At 38.9% G+C, this 15,535-nt stretch overlaps 2 protein-coding genes across 2 annotated transcripts; both read left to right on the top strand.

Annotated features, from left to right (window-relative positions):
* Window positions 3,924-4,818, top strand: LOC8077885 (auxin-responsive protein SAUR72). The gene has a single exon (XM_002444413.2). The coding sequence runs from the start codon at window positions 4,072-4,074 to the stop codon at window positions 4,489-4,491; it is 420 nt and encodes a 139-aa protein (XP_002444458.1). The 5' UTR covers window positions 3,924-4,071; the 3' UTR covers window positions 4,492-4,818.
* On the top strand, window positions 14,360-15,174 carry LOC8077886 (auxin-responsive protein SAUR72). Its single transcript, XM_002444414.2, has one exon. It carries the CDS (start codon window positions 14,453-14,455, stop codon window positions 14,873-14,875), a length of 423 nt encoding a protein of 140 aa, XP_002444459.1. The 5' UTR covers window positions 14,360-14,452; the 3' UTR covers window positions 14,876-15,174.

Here is a 15,535-nt window from a genome sequence, read left to right on the forward strand (position 1 = left end):
GAAAGCTCACATTAACTGTGACCTTTAATCCGAGGCGGTTGCAAAAACCGCCTTCGTAAAGTCTTTTTGCCCGCCTCGATTAAAAATAATATAGTAGTGGACATGCCCCGATAACGATGGATTTCCGCACCTTGCATCTTTATAATTGGATCTAGAATCAGTGCTAGTGTATCCCCTCGAAGAAACGATTCATCAAACAGGGTCACGTGAATTAATTCCCACTCACATACTCAGCAATTGTTTTTTTTATAAAGAAATAATTTATTACACTCTCCCATGTCACCACAGCTCCATGAGTCAGGACACGAGGAAATCGCTAAGAGTCTGCAGAGTGTCAGCTGTACGTGTTTCTTCTATCCTGCAGGTCCATGCATATGGCAACGCCACAGCCGCAAACCATAACAGGCCAAGTCGCTACTGGCCTAGAAGGCGGAGGCAGAACGGGGAGCAGCTGCTATTTCACGGTTTCTTGCGCGCTAGACCACAACCGCGCAGTGAAGCACACAGTTTTGAGCTAGCTCGACCTCTAGGACCTAGCTAGCTGTACCCAGGTCACCCCAAAACTGTGTGCGGAGTACAGTAGTTGTCACCATATACGTCTTATTGTCAACTCGCTTGAGCTTATCAATCAAATCTGCTAGCCATTCAACGTTATTTTTCTCTCACAACAAATCAACAAACAGTACTTTCAGCTATGACTTTTCATATAGACGAACAGGCTCACACCATTGAATCATGAAAAAATTTGTTCCCACAAGAAGTTGAACCTAGCACCTATATAATGATGCATCCATAACCACCCTAAATTTTATTTTTAAGGGCGCACAACCTTATACTCCCTCCGTACCCAGATAAATTGACGTTTAAAATATAATTGTGTTTACCAAAGAGTTATTAATTAGGAGGTATTTCTCTATGTATGCCTCTATTAAATACGGTTGAAGGTGTATTCTTTATGAGAAACAAATATGGTTTAGATGGCTACTGCTCGTGTGTGGGCGCTCGTATTTCCAAGGGCAAACGCGTCTAAGCAACTCTCAGTGGAGAGTTTCATAGCGTTGTTTTTCAAGATTGTCATGTCATATGAAATAAATGAAACTTAGATGAAACACCCACTCTCAATGGAGAGTTTCATTCCATAGTTTCATAGTCATTTAATTTCAAGACTTATAGAGAGTTGGTAATTGTGCCAAGAGAGTTTCATCTAGATGAAACTCATTTCTTCTCTCTCTTCTTAAATACACTGTCATGTCATCTAAAATGCCTATGTGGCAGCATATTTAATGTGAATGAAACTCAGATGAAACTCCCACTGAGACTGGCCTAAAGACCGCATGCAGTGGTCTTGGCGACAGCCTTTACGAAAATGGGAGCGTCAACCAGAACGACAACTAATATGAATACGGAGGGAGTATTTCTAATACGGATACGGAGGGAGTACTTCTCCTAAGAATCTGGTAAATACGGCCACCTAGGGCCAACAGGAAAGGCTTTGCCCCTCGTCCCTGACATCGTCTCCGTTTAGGGTCCCTCTCCTTCCTCTTGGCGTGCCTGTGGTAAGAAGACGAGGGAACCATCTCTCCTTTTCGGGGTTTTATATCCAGTTTGTTTAAGGTTTAGTCCAAATAAATCTATCGACTAAATTAGATGTTTTTTTATTATGATCTTGTTACCTGCGATGATTTTGATGATTGCCATGATAAGATCACTTTTGTAGGCGTTGATCATCGGCAAGGGGCCAATTTGTGGCCATTATCAGCCAAGGAAGGGGTGCTTCTAGGCACTCCCAACGAGAATAATTACTCTGGGTCATCAATTTCATCGTCAATATTCATGGGAAGGAAAATGCATCCTATGTTGCACCCAATGATTCAAGTGTCGATGTTCTTTCATCAATTCATATATGTTTTGTACTAGTCCAAAACGTTAGATCTTCTGGAATGTCTAATGTTTTAGAGTTGATCATTGAATTTGGCATAAGGATTGCAATTTGCCTTTGGTGTTCAACAAAGCTATTGTCATAAAAAAATCTAGTAGGGAAGAATACGATGGAAGAATTTGGGTAGATTATTCTGGCTTTTTTATTTCAGATTTTTCATATGTAATTTGAGAATGCACTGTACGGACTTTAATATAATTTTCCTTCATTTAGAAAAAGAAATCTGGTTCAAAAATAAGTAAAGTTATATATAACGACTAGAAAATTAAATAACAACCTCCACTTCTAAGCGGATACCGACGAAATGAGGAATTTTCACATGTACTGCACGCATGTATCCTAGAGGACTTAAACCCGTAGCCTCAAGCCAGCTCTCTTTACGACCATGCTACATAGTCATTTGTGATTAGATAAGGGATGTTTTTGTGCATTAATTTATCCCACTTTATATTGAATATTTAGTTCTCTAAATATTCTCAAATAAAAAGGTTATAATGTACTACACTCTCTATTTAAAATTATAAGTTGTTTTGATATTTCTAAATAATTATATAACCCTATATATATATATATATATATATAAGGTAAGCATCTAGAAAACCCAAAAAAAACTTACAAATTAGAATGAAGAGAGTACATCCTTTAATATCTCGTCAAGCATTACAGTTTAGCGTAACATATGTCTTTATCCGAGGCTGTTGGGAAAATTTTAAATTCGATAGAGAATATTTTAGCCCTGAAATGATCTTAAATGAGAAAATTGTTTCAAAACTCTGATATAAAGTTTGTCTTCGTTCAACTTTACATGAAAATTGTACAAATTTATGGTTTGCACTGCAACTATTTGTAGACGTAGGCTTCATTACCTACCACGTTAAGTAATCATTTTTTTAAAAATGGTTTATATAGAGAACCATGTCTGGAAATCTCTCCATTTGTACGGCCATCCTTGTAGAACCAGCTTGGAAATAAAATAAGGATTTGAGATAAGGGACTAATCATAGAAATCAATTTACGGCTGGCCCATCTTCTAGTCTGCGTACAGCGTCGTACACACTATTTAAATGCTGCAAATAGTATACCGCTTCCGTTTATCGTTTGGTGTTTAGGAATAAAGATCTTTTTGGAAGTTTTGGACGGCAGTGATTTTTCATCGTCATTATTAACATATAAGAGCAATTTCAAGAGCTTAGCAATTCTTGTTATGGAGACTATTCTAAAATTTACATAGCAAAATAGGCTCCAACAGATGTGTTATCTGGTTTCATAAAATAGAAAGTTGGCTACCCTTAATTTTCCATAACCATATATAGCCAACCACTGATACTAACTATCTAATTTTGTAAAATAGCAAATCTGTTGTGAACTTTTTTAAAAGAAATGTTTTCTATTTTACAAAATACCTAAACAGTGAAATTTAATTAGTCAAGCTCTTACAGTTGCTCTAATGTTCGCACGTCGGGTGACATGTTAAAAACCCTGGCAAACTAGCTACGGAAATTCTCCTTATCTTGTAGTTTGAGTTTATCAGCCAAATCTATCTGTTGTTTTTTTATAATAAAACAGTTAACAATACTTTCTATTATGAATCTGACTGCCTGGCTGTGCTGTGCGGCCGCAGAAGAATCCGGCCAACATGTCGCTCTGCTCACCGGCGCCGCAGCCCACCGGAATCCGGGACAGAGACGACGCAATGCATACATGCACGCTTCCGCAAGACACGCTAGAGCCTAGCGACTCCGGACAAAACGCCCACGCCAGCTGCCGCTGCCGCCGCCGCTCTGCTCACCTGGTGACGGCTGGAGTACTCCGGCAGCGGCCGTGCCTCTCGACCTCCCGCCGACATGCGGTCCCCACACCCCCTCTTCCACTCCACCGATTATATATTATATTATTATTATTATTATTATTATTATATATTTTTCTTCAAGTTATATTATTTATTTATTATATATAAATAACTACTCCTGGCCGTCGCCTCCCCTGCATTCCCAAATCCCAATCATCACCGTCTTCCTCAACTCCCTCCCCTGCTCTTGCCTTCTTCAATTCCGCGTGCGTCTGGTGTTGTGTTGTGTTGGCCTCCCCCGCTCCGGTGCCCCGTCCCGTCCGATCGAAGGAGAAAGGCAACAATGGCGAAGAGCGGGCTGAGCAAGCTCCGGTGCATGATCAAGAGGTGGCACTCGTCGAGCCGCATCGTCTCCCGCGCGCCGCCGTCGCCATCGGCTCACGACCACGACGGCCACGACGGCGGCGGCGACATCATCTCCGGCGACGCGCAGGGCGCGTCGTTCCACGGCGCGGACGAGGTGCCCAAGGGCCTGCACCCGGTCTACGTCGGCAAGTCGCGCCGCCGGTACCTCATCGCCGAGGACCTCGTGGGCCACCCGCTGTTCCAGACCCTCGTCCACCGCACCGGCGGAGCGGCAGGACCAGGCACCGTCGTCGTCGGCTGCGAGGTCGTGCTGTTCGAGCACCTCCTCTGGATGCTGGAGAACGCCGACCCGCAGCCGGAGTCCCTCGACGAGCTCGTCGACTACTACGCGTGCTGACTGCTGAGTGCTGAGAAGAGAGAACCACCCCCGCGCCCAGACCGGCGCCCCGGCCCGCCGGAGCTGGAAGCTTCTTCTCGAAGCCGCGGCCCCGCGGCGGTAAATCATCCTGCAATTCCGGTGTGTTAAGTAGGGGTAGAGTAGAGGAACCATTGTTGCAGCTCATGAACCTCTTTCGGCTCCGTTGATTTGATTCGATTGCCATTAGTTGCTAGAACAATTTTATTTTATTTTCGTCACTTAATAATGAGATCTCTTGAGTTTGCACGATTGCTTCTATGTACGTTGAAATGCAAAAATTATTCTCCCAATACAACTCTTCGACGATGTGCATTGTTCTTCTACCGGCAAGAAAGGGAAACAGAGTAGGGGCTCTAGAACACCTACCAAAATTTAAGGTCGGGTCGGTTACTGTAAAACTTTGGTATTAGCTATGTGAACATTCAAGCTATGTGAACATTCAAGGTCGTATAGTGATTCTAAATTTTGAATTTCAAAATCTATGAAGTTAGAATACATATCTAGGATTCTAAATGACTTGAAATAAAAAAATATTTCAACTATAAAATTGTAGTCTATATTAAGAACTACAACTTTGGTATATACCATCTCAACATTCAAGGTTGTTTCAAATCAAATTTTATGCATTTAAAGTAATATTCTGGAACTGTAAACATTTTCAAATAAAAAATTTATCAACTACAAAATTTGTTTTCATGTCGAGAACTATAATTTTAATATAAAATTTGTTTTCATCAAGAAATTTATAAATTATTTTTGTTGTAACTATTTGTAGAGACATGTTACATGTTGCGTTTTTTCTTACTAGAATTTGGCTACCAAAGGTCTTCCCAGATATCAGAGATAGTAACGAATTATACCTTGAACCCCATACCAGTGAAGATGTAGAACTTATTTTTAGGTAATGGAAAATAGTTTCAGCTTTACTCTTTGCAAGCATCCGAGCACTGCAATTGAAACCTAGAACCAAACTCAGTGCGTCTGCTGAATAGAATGTGCAAAAAAATATATATTGAGCATCGTTAAAAACGAAATCATTCGCCAAATTGCCAAGCAAAAGGAAGCAGCCCCAATCAATAAATTAACTTGATGTAGAACTCCGAGTAGTCAACTTGCGGTTCATCCTATATGTTCTTGAGCCAGTTATGTCTCATCAAATCCTTGAGTCTGAAACTTTGGTTTTAGGCCATGTTTTCGTATTGTCAAAGTTTAACTCTCATCACATCGAATGTTTCGACGCATGCATAGAATACTAAATATAAACTATTATACGAAACTAAAAACGCAGCTAGAGAATAATTTGCAAGACGAATTTTTTGAGCTTAATTAGTCTATGATTAGATAGTAATTATCAAATAAAACAAAAAAGCTACAGTACCTATTACATTTTAACACATCCAACTACGTGACAATGATGGCACTACTTCCGCTGCTTATTTGCTGATGAAGGCATTGCATAGAGTTGATGAATAGCTCTCTAGCCTGTTCACTGGTCTGAAAAATCATAACTGAAAGTACTGTTCGCTAATTTATTATAAAAAAAAAACATTGTTGGCTGGTAGAAAAAATACGGCTTATAAGACAAGCGAACGGATGTACACAATGTGAGCAAGTTCTACCACAATGAAACTAACTAACCGAGCTATGCTCAATTTGCAGTTTACAATAAGACAACATACGGTCATATATACTTGGAACAAAACCGAAGTGACATGTAATTGCGGCCTGAGTGATACTCAGACATGCTGAGCTTGAAATGAGCATCAGGAACAAACTGCCTGTGGTATTAGAAAAATCAATACACGTTGCTGTCAGGCCAGGGTTTCGCTAACACTTTGGACCCCAACCCCTCAGCTGTAACCATCTAATCCATATGCTTAATAACCAGTTTTAAACTAAACAGTGCGCAGAGGTCTGATTAAAGAAGACATGGAACACGACATGGGGGCGTGTACTCTGCTAAGCTTGATTTGTCGCCGATTCCATCTACTCCTAACGTACAGCCCTAAGCATTTTCTAATCACCGATATGGGATCAAGATTAAATTTTTAAATGATATAAACATGGTATTGCAGTGTTTAATTATCGATTACAGTACAATTTCATTTTCAAAAGCTGAGTGTAGTTGAGGCAATAGTTGGTGTCCGATCGGGTCTCCCATGATTGCAACGTTGATCCGTGTCCTTCATGGGAATTGCAAGCCACGAAGCCCTACTACTACTACTACTACTAGTTGACAAACATGACCTAGTATTTCAAACTACCGAAGTTTATTATTATCTTTATTAACCACCCTTCTTCCAAGTCCTAACCTTAGATTAGTGTGGACCTCAAGTACAAAATTTAAAATTTGGGTTGGCGGTTAGACAGAGAAGAAGAAGAATCTAAAAGTGGATGCCATGTAAATCATTGGATACTGAGCAGAGAAGATGTACAAGAAGTATGGAAGATGGCCACGCAGTAAGGCAAATGGAGTGCCTTTTGGCTTTGTTGCTTCCTTTGGCCGGTCTTATGGCTGGCTCCCTTGACTACTCTTGCAAGGAAAATTGGAGTAGGAGAGACATCAAATGATTAGTAGTGGTTGCCTTGATGATTAAAAGTAGACTAATGATGCGTGCATTCGAGTAAGTTGCTCTGTGCCATGCATCTCTCTAGTTTTATATGCACTGCACCTGCACTTGACACACACACCTCTGAATTGTATCCGTGTGTGCGGCACTTGTCATTGCGAAAATAATGAAATCAAAAGAAAAGGCAAGCTGCTATACTGAAAAAGAATATGAAATCTACTTGGACTTTAGAGGTTATTGAAGTTAAACTACATTATTCATAGGTTAGCGAGGAGGCAACTCTACTACCATATACATGCGAGTCCAATGCCTTTTTTTTGGTTACCGGCCGGGATCGCTCCCTGGACTATTCATATATGGATTGCTTGTCTTATTTATATAACCTTGCATCAGTTGGAATGATTCATGGGGACAATCCATGCTAACCGAACAGGGCCTGACAAATGGATGCAAAAGCGAAGCACCATGCATGGATCAACATGTACCTACTAAATTGTACGTGTGTTCAAATGTACTAATATTAGTACCATTATTAGAAGTGCCAAGATCGATTATTAACCAGGATCGAGATTGAAACGACGACGTGCGACACGCAATCTAATTAAGCATCTTAATTGGTGCAATCTAGCTCGGACGCAGACGGACTACCGACGTTGGACAGACATATATCTGCATCGCTGTTTGCGATCGCTACTGCAATTTTCAGAGAGATACTGTGCCTGGCCTTGTTTACTTTGTTTGTATAACAAATATTGTCCAATTATATACTAATTATGCTCAAAAGATTCGCCTCGCAAATTACAGTGTAATTAGTTATTTTTTAATCTATATTTAATACTTCATGTACCACAAAATTCGATGTGACGGAGAAACTGAAAAATTTTGCGAACTAAACAAGGCCTCAGCACAGCTTAGCTGTAGCGATATCGATCCGAACACTGCAGAGAAATCTCGGTGAAACGTGTGACACATGAATCAAATGCACCATACGGGCTGGAACAGTAGTATGCCTTTGGTTTTGTGATCTCCCTAAAAACATTTCCAGAAATCAGTCACTGTTTCACGTGGAGGATCATGGAAATGTCACGTCAGAGCATGCTGCATGATCGTTCCAATCAGTGTGTCCATCAGACCAGTCGGGCGCCCAACTAGCCTCCCGTACCTATACATACATGTACTGGCTGATGAGATCGACACACCGTCAAAATGCAGGAATTTTGTAATTTTTTTATTGTGTGAAATTTCCGTATGGGTCCTAACATAATTACTTTTACTTAATGATCTCTTATAAAAAAGTTACTTGATTCCACACCAAATCAGTAGCTTAGAGACAATCCGCCGACGCCACAAGGGCTTATATCTCCAAACGATATGATTCCCACGATCATCCGACACCGATCTACGTTAGCTACAGAACAAGGCAGAGCGTATCAGTATCAAATCCTCTAGCTCCGGCGGATTGACCTAACACATTTTATTACTCCAAGCCAATGCAATCGACTAATAAGTATTAGGGTATCTTCGCCCAAATCTAAATTAACAAGACCTGGGGTCTGGGGAATGACTTAGCCGGGGGATGTGGACACTCACCGTACCCAACCTCTCAAGCACATGTCTGTCATTGTCAGTCTTCTAATTTTGTTTGTTTGATTGATCAATCAGAGATGAATAGAATTTCTCCTGCATTATCTTTAAAAGTTTGGATTTTTAGAGACCTACTGTTCGCTGATTTATTGTGAGAGAAAAACAAGGTTGGCTGGCAGAAAAAGTACGGCTGATAAGACAAGCGAACGGGCTCAGAACTCTGTTTGGTCGGTGCATGCTGCTATTATAAAATACAACTGATTAAGTATGTCGTAAATGATAAAAAATGATGTGAATAATGCATGTCACGTTTATATTATTTGGTATATTGTGTAGATCAGTCCATGTTTGGATCACAAACAGCCGCCCAGAGTTCAAAAGATGGATGGTGCTGTGTTGCAGGCATGTCATGTCAAGGTTTCCCAGCAATTAATTCTTTTTGCTGTTCTGATCAATTATTTCATTATCTCAACTACTATTCAAGTGGTTGGAGTGTTGGACAAAGTCTTGCATTGCAAACATTTTCTTTCTTTTATGATTTATGATTTATTTAGAGTGTGTTCTATGTCAAAGAGAGAAGTTGTGAGCAATTTGGTGCAGATCCAAATATATATTCCAACACGGCAATACCCTTATGGTTTAATCTTTTACTAACTGCGAAATCCAAGATTTTAATATTGTATATCAGTTGACGTCTTGTTCGTTTGTGTAAAAAGTCATAGTTGAAAGTATTGTTGTGCTGCTGAATGACTGGCAGCAGATTCGATAGATAAACTCAAGTCAACAAGACTAATTAGAACTAAGTGAGTACTTTCTCTATTTATTCTGTCCAAACGGGTTACTTTGCCCATCTCAATCACTTGTGGTGTGCTTGGTTCTGGGCAAGGTTGCTCTCACCTTGCCTGGCGCAAGCAACGGGGTATTTGCTGGCCCAAGAGAGCCAATTTGGCTCACCTAAGGCAGCAAGAAAAAGCTTACCAGCACAAAAATCAAGGTTGGCCAGCAAGACATCCAAACACACTGCTTAGCTCTAACAATTAAGTATTGTTGAGTTAGCCCTAAGCATTTTTCTCATATTTTAATAAAAAAGAGAGAAACTAGCTCTTGATAAAGAGCCAGGCTCTTACACATATTTCTAGATCATGTGAGTGTTATGTGAGTCTAATCAAATTTTTCTTAAAGAAATAACCAAATTTACAGAAAAATACAATAATATTTATGACACCAAATGAACAAAACATGAAAATATATTTTATTGTGTTCTAATGATATTAGTTTGGTGCTATGTATCTTGTCCTTTCCTATAAATTTTATCAAACTTAGAAAGTTTGACTTAAGACAACTCTAGGAATTCGTTCGGGATGAAGGGAGTATAACCCTTAGGTTCTCTTACAATGTCATTTGCGAAGCAATCAATGTCATCTAAGAGCCACTTTGAATATAAATTTACTTTATGTCCTAAAAAGTTATGTATAACTTGAATAATATTTATCAAAAGTTTGCAAATTTTGATTTTCCCCTACAAAATGTACGTGCTTATCATTTCAGGACAGAAGTAGTAATACTAGCTAGTAAATATTGCAAACTCCATTCTCCGGTTGTCTCAATCTTATGCCTCCAACAAAGCCTCGACAATTATCCTTACAAGACGTGTTGGAAAAAAAATTCAAATATTAGAGATTATTATAATAATCTGAAACATCTAGCCTTTGCTACTCCATAAAGTGTTAAATAACCATAAAGTGTGTTACAGATGTTTTCTAAATTGCTCACTTTTTCCATTTCTTAAATTAAAAATTAAAAGTAAGAATGAATTATATGTGCTTCCACATAGAGCAAGTAAACATGCATACATTATGGCAACTATTTATTTTAAATATTTTATCAAACATGGGAAAAATATTTCTTTAGCAAACCATGTAATGGTTCATTTTAGATTATTTAGAACTCCAGATAATATTTTTTAAAGTTATCCCTCTAGATGGTTCTATATGTTTTGACTAAAACATTACGTCATACCAATATTGTTAATTTAAGTTTAAGATTTTTCTGTTTTATAAGACAATAGTACCAAACAATTCTTTGATGTAAGACATTCAACATCTTAAGTATCGTGTGGACTAAAAATACTGTTTAAGCCATTGTAGTAAACTAGAGTGTAGTCTAGGAATATTTTTTACAATGTCTAGGACTTTTTTTCAACAAAATAAAAAAGGAAAATTTTGAACCAACGATACAGACATACAGTAGGCATAGAGTTCCAACTTAACACGCCGACAATAGAATTGCAGCAACTAATGTTATCAAAAGTTGAAAGTCAATTCATGGTGCCATCAAAATTGATACAACAATAACTTACCTATATATTTCAACAAAATATAAAAAACTACTAACCTTTGCCATTATGATAGATAAATTAGGGCAACCCATAAATTTGCTTTAGTGTCCACCTCTACCCCTTTCAAAGATAATATAAAGTACTATGTTTAATTTACATCGAAATTACCCACATCTGCTATTATAATATGTACCACGTAAGGTATTAATAAACCATAAAAGTATATTACATATGTATTGTTTCCATCCTTATTAGATTCAAATAACATAAATGCTATGTTTCACAAAGTATACATACATATATTATAATTCAATTTTATTGTATTAATATTCTATGATAATAAATTTTGGAAGTTGGTATTTTAGATGATTTTATATTTTTCTTAAATTATTATTACATGTGAACGCTTATAGTTTGTTTTTAGGACTGTATTTATTTATAAAACAATGATACTACACATATAATTCTATGATAGAGGAAATCCAACATCTTGAGTATTATTAGGCTGACTCGTCTAAGATCTATAATATATTTCTTAACTAAAATTTATAGGAAAATTTTGAATAAAAGATACTTAGTACAAAGCAATAGAGTTTGAACTTAGAACATAGATAAAAAATTACAACGACTAATAATATCAAAAATTGAAAGACAAAACATATATTTATGATACCAAAAAGGATGCAACAAGGAAAGACAGAATTTAAGCTAAACTTTCAACTAAATACATATTAAAAACCCTATAGATATGCATGTGAATAATAAAACACATATAAATTAATTGATAATTTCATGCCAACTGAGTGAAAATTGTACAGTGCCTATCTAAACTGGTGTTTTGATATTTTAAATAAAGAGTGAGTAAATATTTTTGATTAGCTACACGTTTAATTTTAAAGTTAACCATGAAACTTGTAATGCTTGCGTAACATAAATTTCTACATTGTGCTACAACACAGATGGATAGGCCAGTTCTATGTTATGTTAGAACAAGGATTGATGGGCCACTAAGTGAACTCAATTTTTCCCATGGCTAACTGGCTAACAATTTCAAGTTACTGGCACACGTTATTAGTTTGCCTAGTGTATAATACTCCCTCCATCCCAAATTGTAAGACATTTCAAGAATCTTGGAGAGTCAAACTTTTCTAAGTTTGACCAAATTTATATTATAAAATAATAATTATTATGGTACTAACTAAGTATCATTAGATTTTTTCTTAATTATATTTTCATAGTATACTCACTTTACGTTACAAATCTTATATATATATATATATATATATATATATATATATATATATATATATATATATATCAGTATATGATCTGATACTGGCTGGTCCAGTCAATTTTTGCCTAGGCCTTGTTTAGTTCCGAAAAGATTTCGGATTTCGGTACCGTAGCACTTTCGTTTGTTTGTGACAAATATTATCTAATTATGGACTAACTAGAATCAAAAGATTTATCTCGCGATTTCCAGCTAACCTGTGTAATTAGTTTTTGCTTTCGTCTATATTTAATACTTCATGTATGTGCCGCAAGATTCGATGTGACGGAAAATCTTGAAAACTTTTTGCTTTTTGGGTGAACTAAACAAGGCCGGGGCCGGGTACCGAGTGCTCCAGCTAATCCATGGCGTTTTGTAGCAGGTGCAGGGCGTACTAGGCGCGTAGCAGTACGAGCGAGCACAGCTTGCATGCCCCAGTCGGCCACGTTTTGCAGAGTAGCAGCTGTCTTTTTTCCTCGCCCCTGCAGGTTCATGCTTACTGTAAGCCGTAGCACGGTGTACACTGTACAGCCAGACAGGCAGAAAACTCCAGCAGCAATGCCAGCAATGGAACATAAAAAAACAATTCTTATTCCCGATAAATGTAATAATTTTAAACTTAACCGAATATATATATATATATATAAAAAGTTACAAACATTAATGATATTGAATAAGTACTATTAGATTGACTGTCAAATATATTTCATATTGAATATAACCGGAGATAAAAGTGTTTATATTTTCTTAAAAAATAGTTGAATTTAAAATAGTTTGACTTATCTAAGATCTACACCATCCCTTCGAAATTACAGACCGCTTTAATTTTTTTACATTAATTTTTGTTATGTACTTCTTCTGTCCCAAGATATTTTGACATTTCTAGCATTTGTTATATATCTAGACATAATATATATTTAGGAGGTGTTTGAGAGTGTTCTGCTCTAAGTTTTTTTTAAGTAAACAGTTTCCACTACACACTTTATCCGAGACAAAAAGGTGGAGTGGTGAGAGCACCTAAAGATGTACTCTAGAAACTCCAGTTTTTTGTGGAGCAGCTTCACGATAGAGTTTGTGGAGCGTAGTTTATGAAGCAGTCTCAAACACCCCTCTTAAGTGCATAATCCTCAATCCATCCCAAATTATAAGACGTTTGATTTTTTTAACACAAACTTTGACCACTCGTCTTATTCAAAATTTTGTGCAAAATATCACTTCTTTTGTCGTGGCTTGGTTTATTAATCAAAGTTTTTCACAAATGATTTAAATTTGACTATATTTGCAAAAAAATGAATAAGACGAGTGGTTAAACTTAAAATCAAAAAAAGTCAAAATGTCTTATAATTTAGGATAGAGGGAGTAAAAGCTATGAATCTAGAAAAAACAAAACATCTTATAATTTTAAACGGAAAGAGTACCTAGATATATATAGTAAAAACTATCTATTAGAAAAGTTAATATGATTTATAATAATTATACTTTTTTAAGGGCCAAGAGAGTATTATCATATTGTACACAGGCTTGTCGTGCAGCGAGCTCCACGGTTACTACTTCCCATTCATTTATATTTAATAATTATTATCTAATTATAAACTAAATAGGTTTAAAAGATTCGTCTCGTAAATTCTAGACAAACTATGCAATTAGTTATTTTTTTTTATCTATATTTAATGTTTTATGCATGTACTATAAGATTTAATATGACGGAGAATTTTAAAAACTTTAGAAAATTTTTGGAGAACTATATATTTACAAAGCCCCTTATTCTCCTGGGTCGGTAATTCTTCACTATATATTTTACACATTTGGATGCAGTTCAAATTCCTGCTGAGAAAAAGGCTCTGTTAGCTCGCTGAACGACAGAGGAAAGCCGGGCAAACGTTCTCGCAGGCAGTGGGCAGTGCAGTCCCCCAGCTGACAGCTGCCCCAGCCAGTTGCCGCTGCACTGTCGCCTGCTTAGCGGCTGCAGGCTGGCTCTCCACCTCTCGCCGACATGCGGTCCCCACGTCCCCCTCTTCCCCTCCTCTCCCCTCCTCCCCGATTATATATGCAGCCCCCCGTCGCCTCCCCTGCCTTCCTCGTTATCGTCAGTCAGTCCATCACCACCGTCTTCCTCCGTCCGCTCCATTCGCCGCGTCCACCGAAGAAAGAGGCCGCCGACCGAGCCAAACCGAGGCAATGGCGAAGGGCGGGCTGACCAAGCTCCGGTGCATGATCAAGAGGTGGCACTCGTCCAGCCGCATCGCCCGCGCGCCGTCGCCCGGCCCGGGCCCCGGCGTCCAGGACGACGGCGGCGCGCGCGTGCGCGGCGGCGCCGGCTCGGCGTCGTTCCACGGCGCGGACGAGGTGCCCAAGGGCCTGCACCCGGTCTACGTCGGCCAGTCCCGGCGCAGGTACCTCATCGCCGAGGAGCTCGTGAGCCACCCGCTGTTCCAGACCCTCGTCGACCGCACCGGCGGCGGCGCCACCGGGGGAGCCGCTGCCGGAGGTACCGTCGTCGGCTGTGAGGTCGTCCTCTTCGAGCACCTGCTGTGGATGCTGGAGAATGCCGACCCGCAGCCGGAGTCCCTCGACGAGCTCGTCGACTACTACGCGTGCTGAGACAGAGCCTCACCCACCCGGCGGCGCCGACCGGCCGTGACAGCAGCGCGGCCCGACGGAGTCGGAAGCTTAGCTAGCTGAGAGCTGGTGTGTCAATTCGTTCGGCATCCCTGTGTGTGTATTCTGTAGGGTAGACTTGTGATAAATGGCAGATGCGGGGGGCGAATTGAAAAGCGCCGGATTGATTCCCTTTGCTAATGTGTATCCTCGGTGTGTCTCGATGCTAAATTGCTACTGATGGAAAATCATTTTTTTTAAGAAACTGGAGGGTCGAGGCCCCTATAGGAAACTTTAATGAAGTCAAAGAACTTGCAGACAAATTACAAACTTAAAGAAAGTCAGAATGGTAAGAAAAAAATCAAGAAACTAAGAAAGAAACAAAGAAAAGAAAAGAGGAACTAAGAATTACAGTAGACCTTGAATCCATTGTTCAAATTACAAGAATATTTCTTTCTGAAAGAGAAGTCTGGCATTTCCTATTATTGTTGGCTGAGGCCGTGTTTAGTTCCTCAACGAAAAAATCTTGTGACACTTTAGCACTTTCGTTTGTTTGTGGTAATTATTGTCCAATCATGGACTAACTAGGCTTAAAAGATTCGTCTCGTCAATTTCGACCAAACTGTGTAATTAGTTTTTATTTTTGTCTATATTTAATACTCA

This window comes from Sorghum bicolor, chromosome 7 (genome assembly GCF_000003195.3).
Source record: "Sorghum bicolor cultivar BTx623 chromosome 7, Sorghum_bicolor_NCBIv3, whole genome shotgun sequence".
Classification (NCBI taxonomy): domain Eukaryota; kingdom Viridiplantae; phylum Streptophyta; class Magnoliopsida; order Poales; family Poaceae; genus Sorghum; species Sorghum bicolor.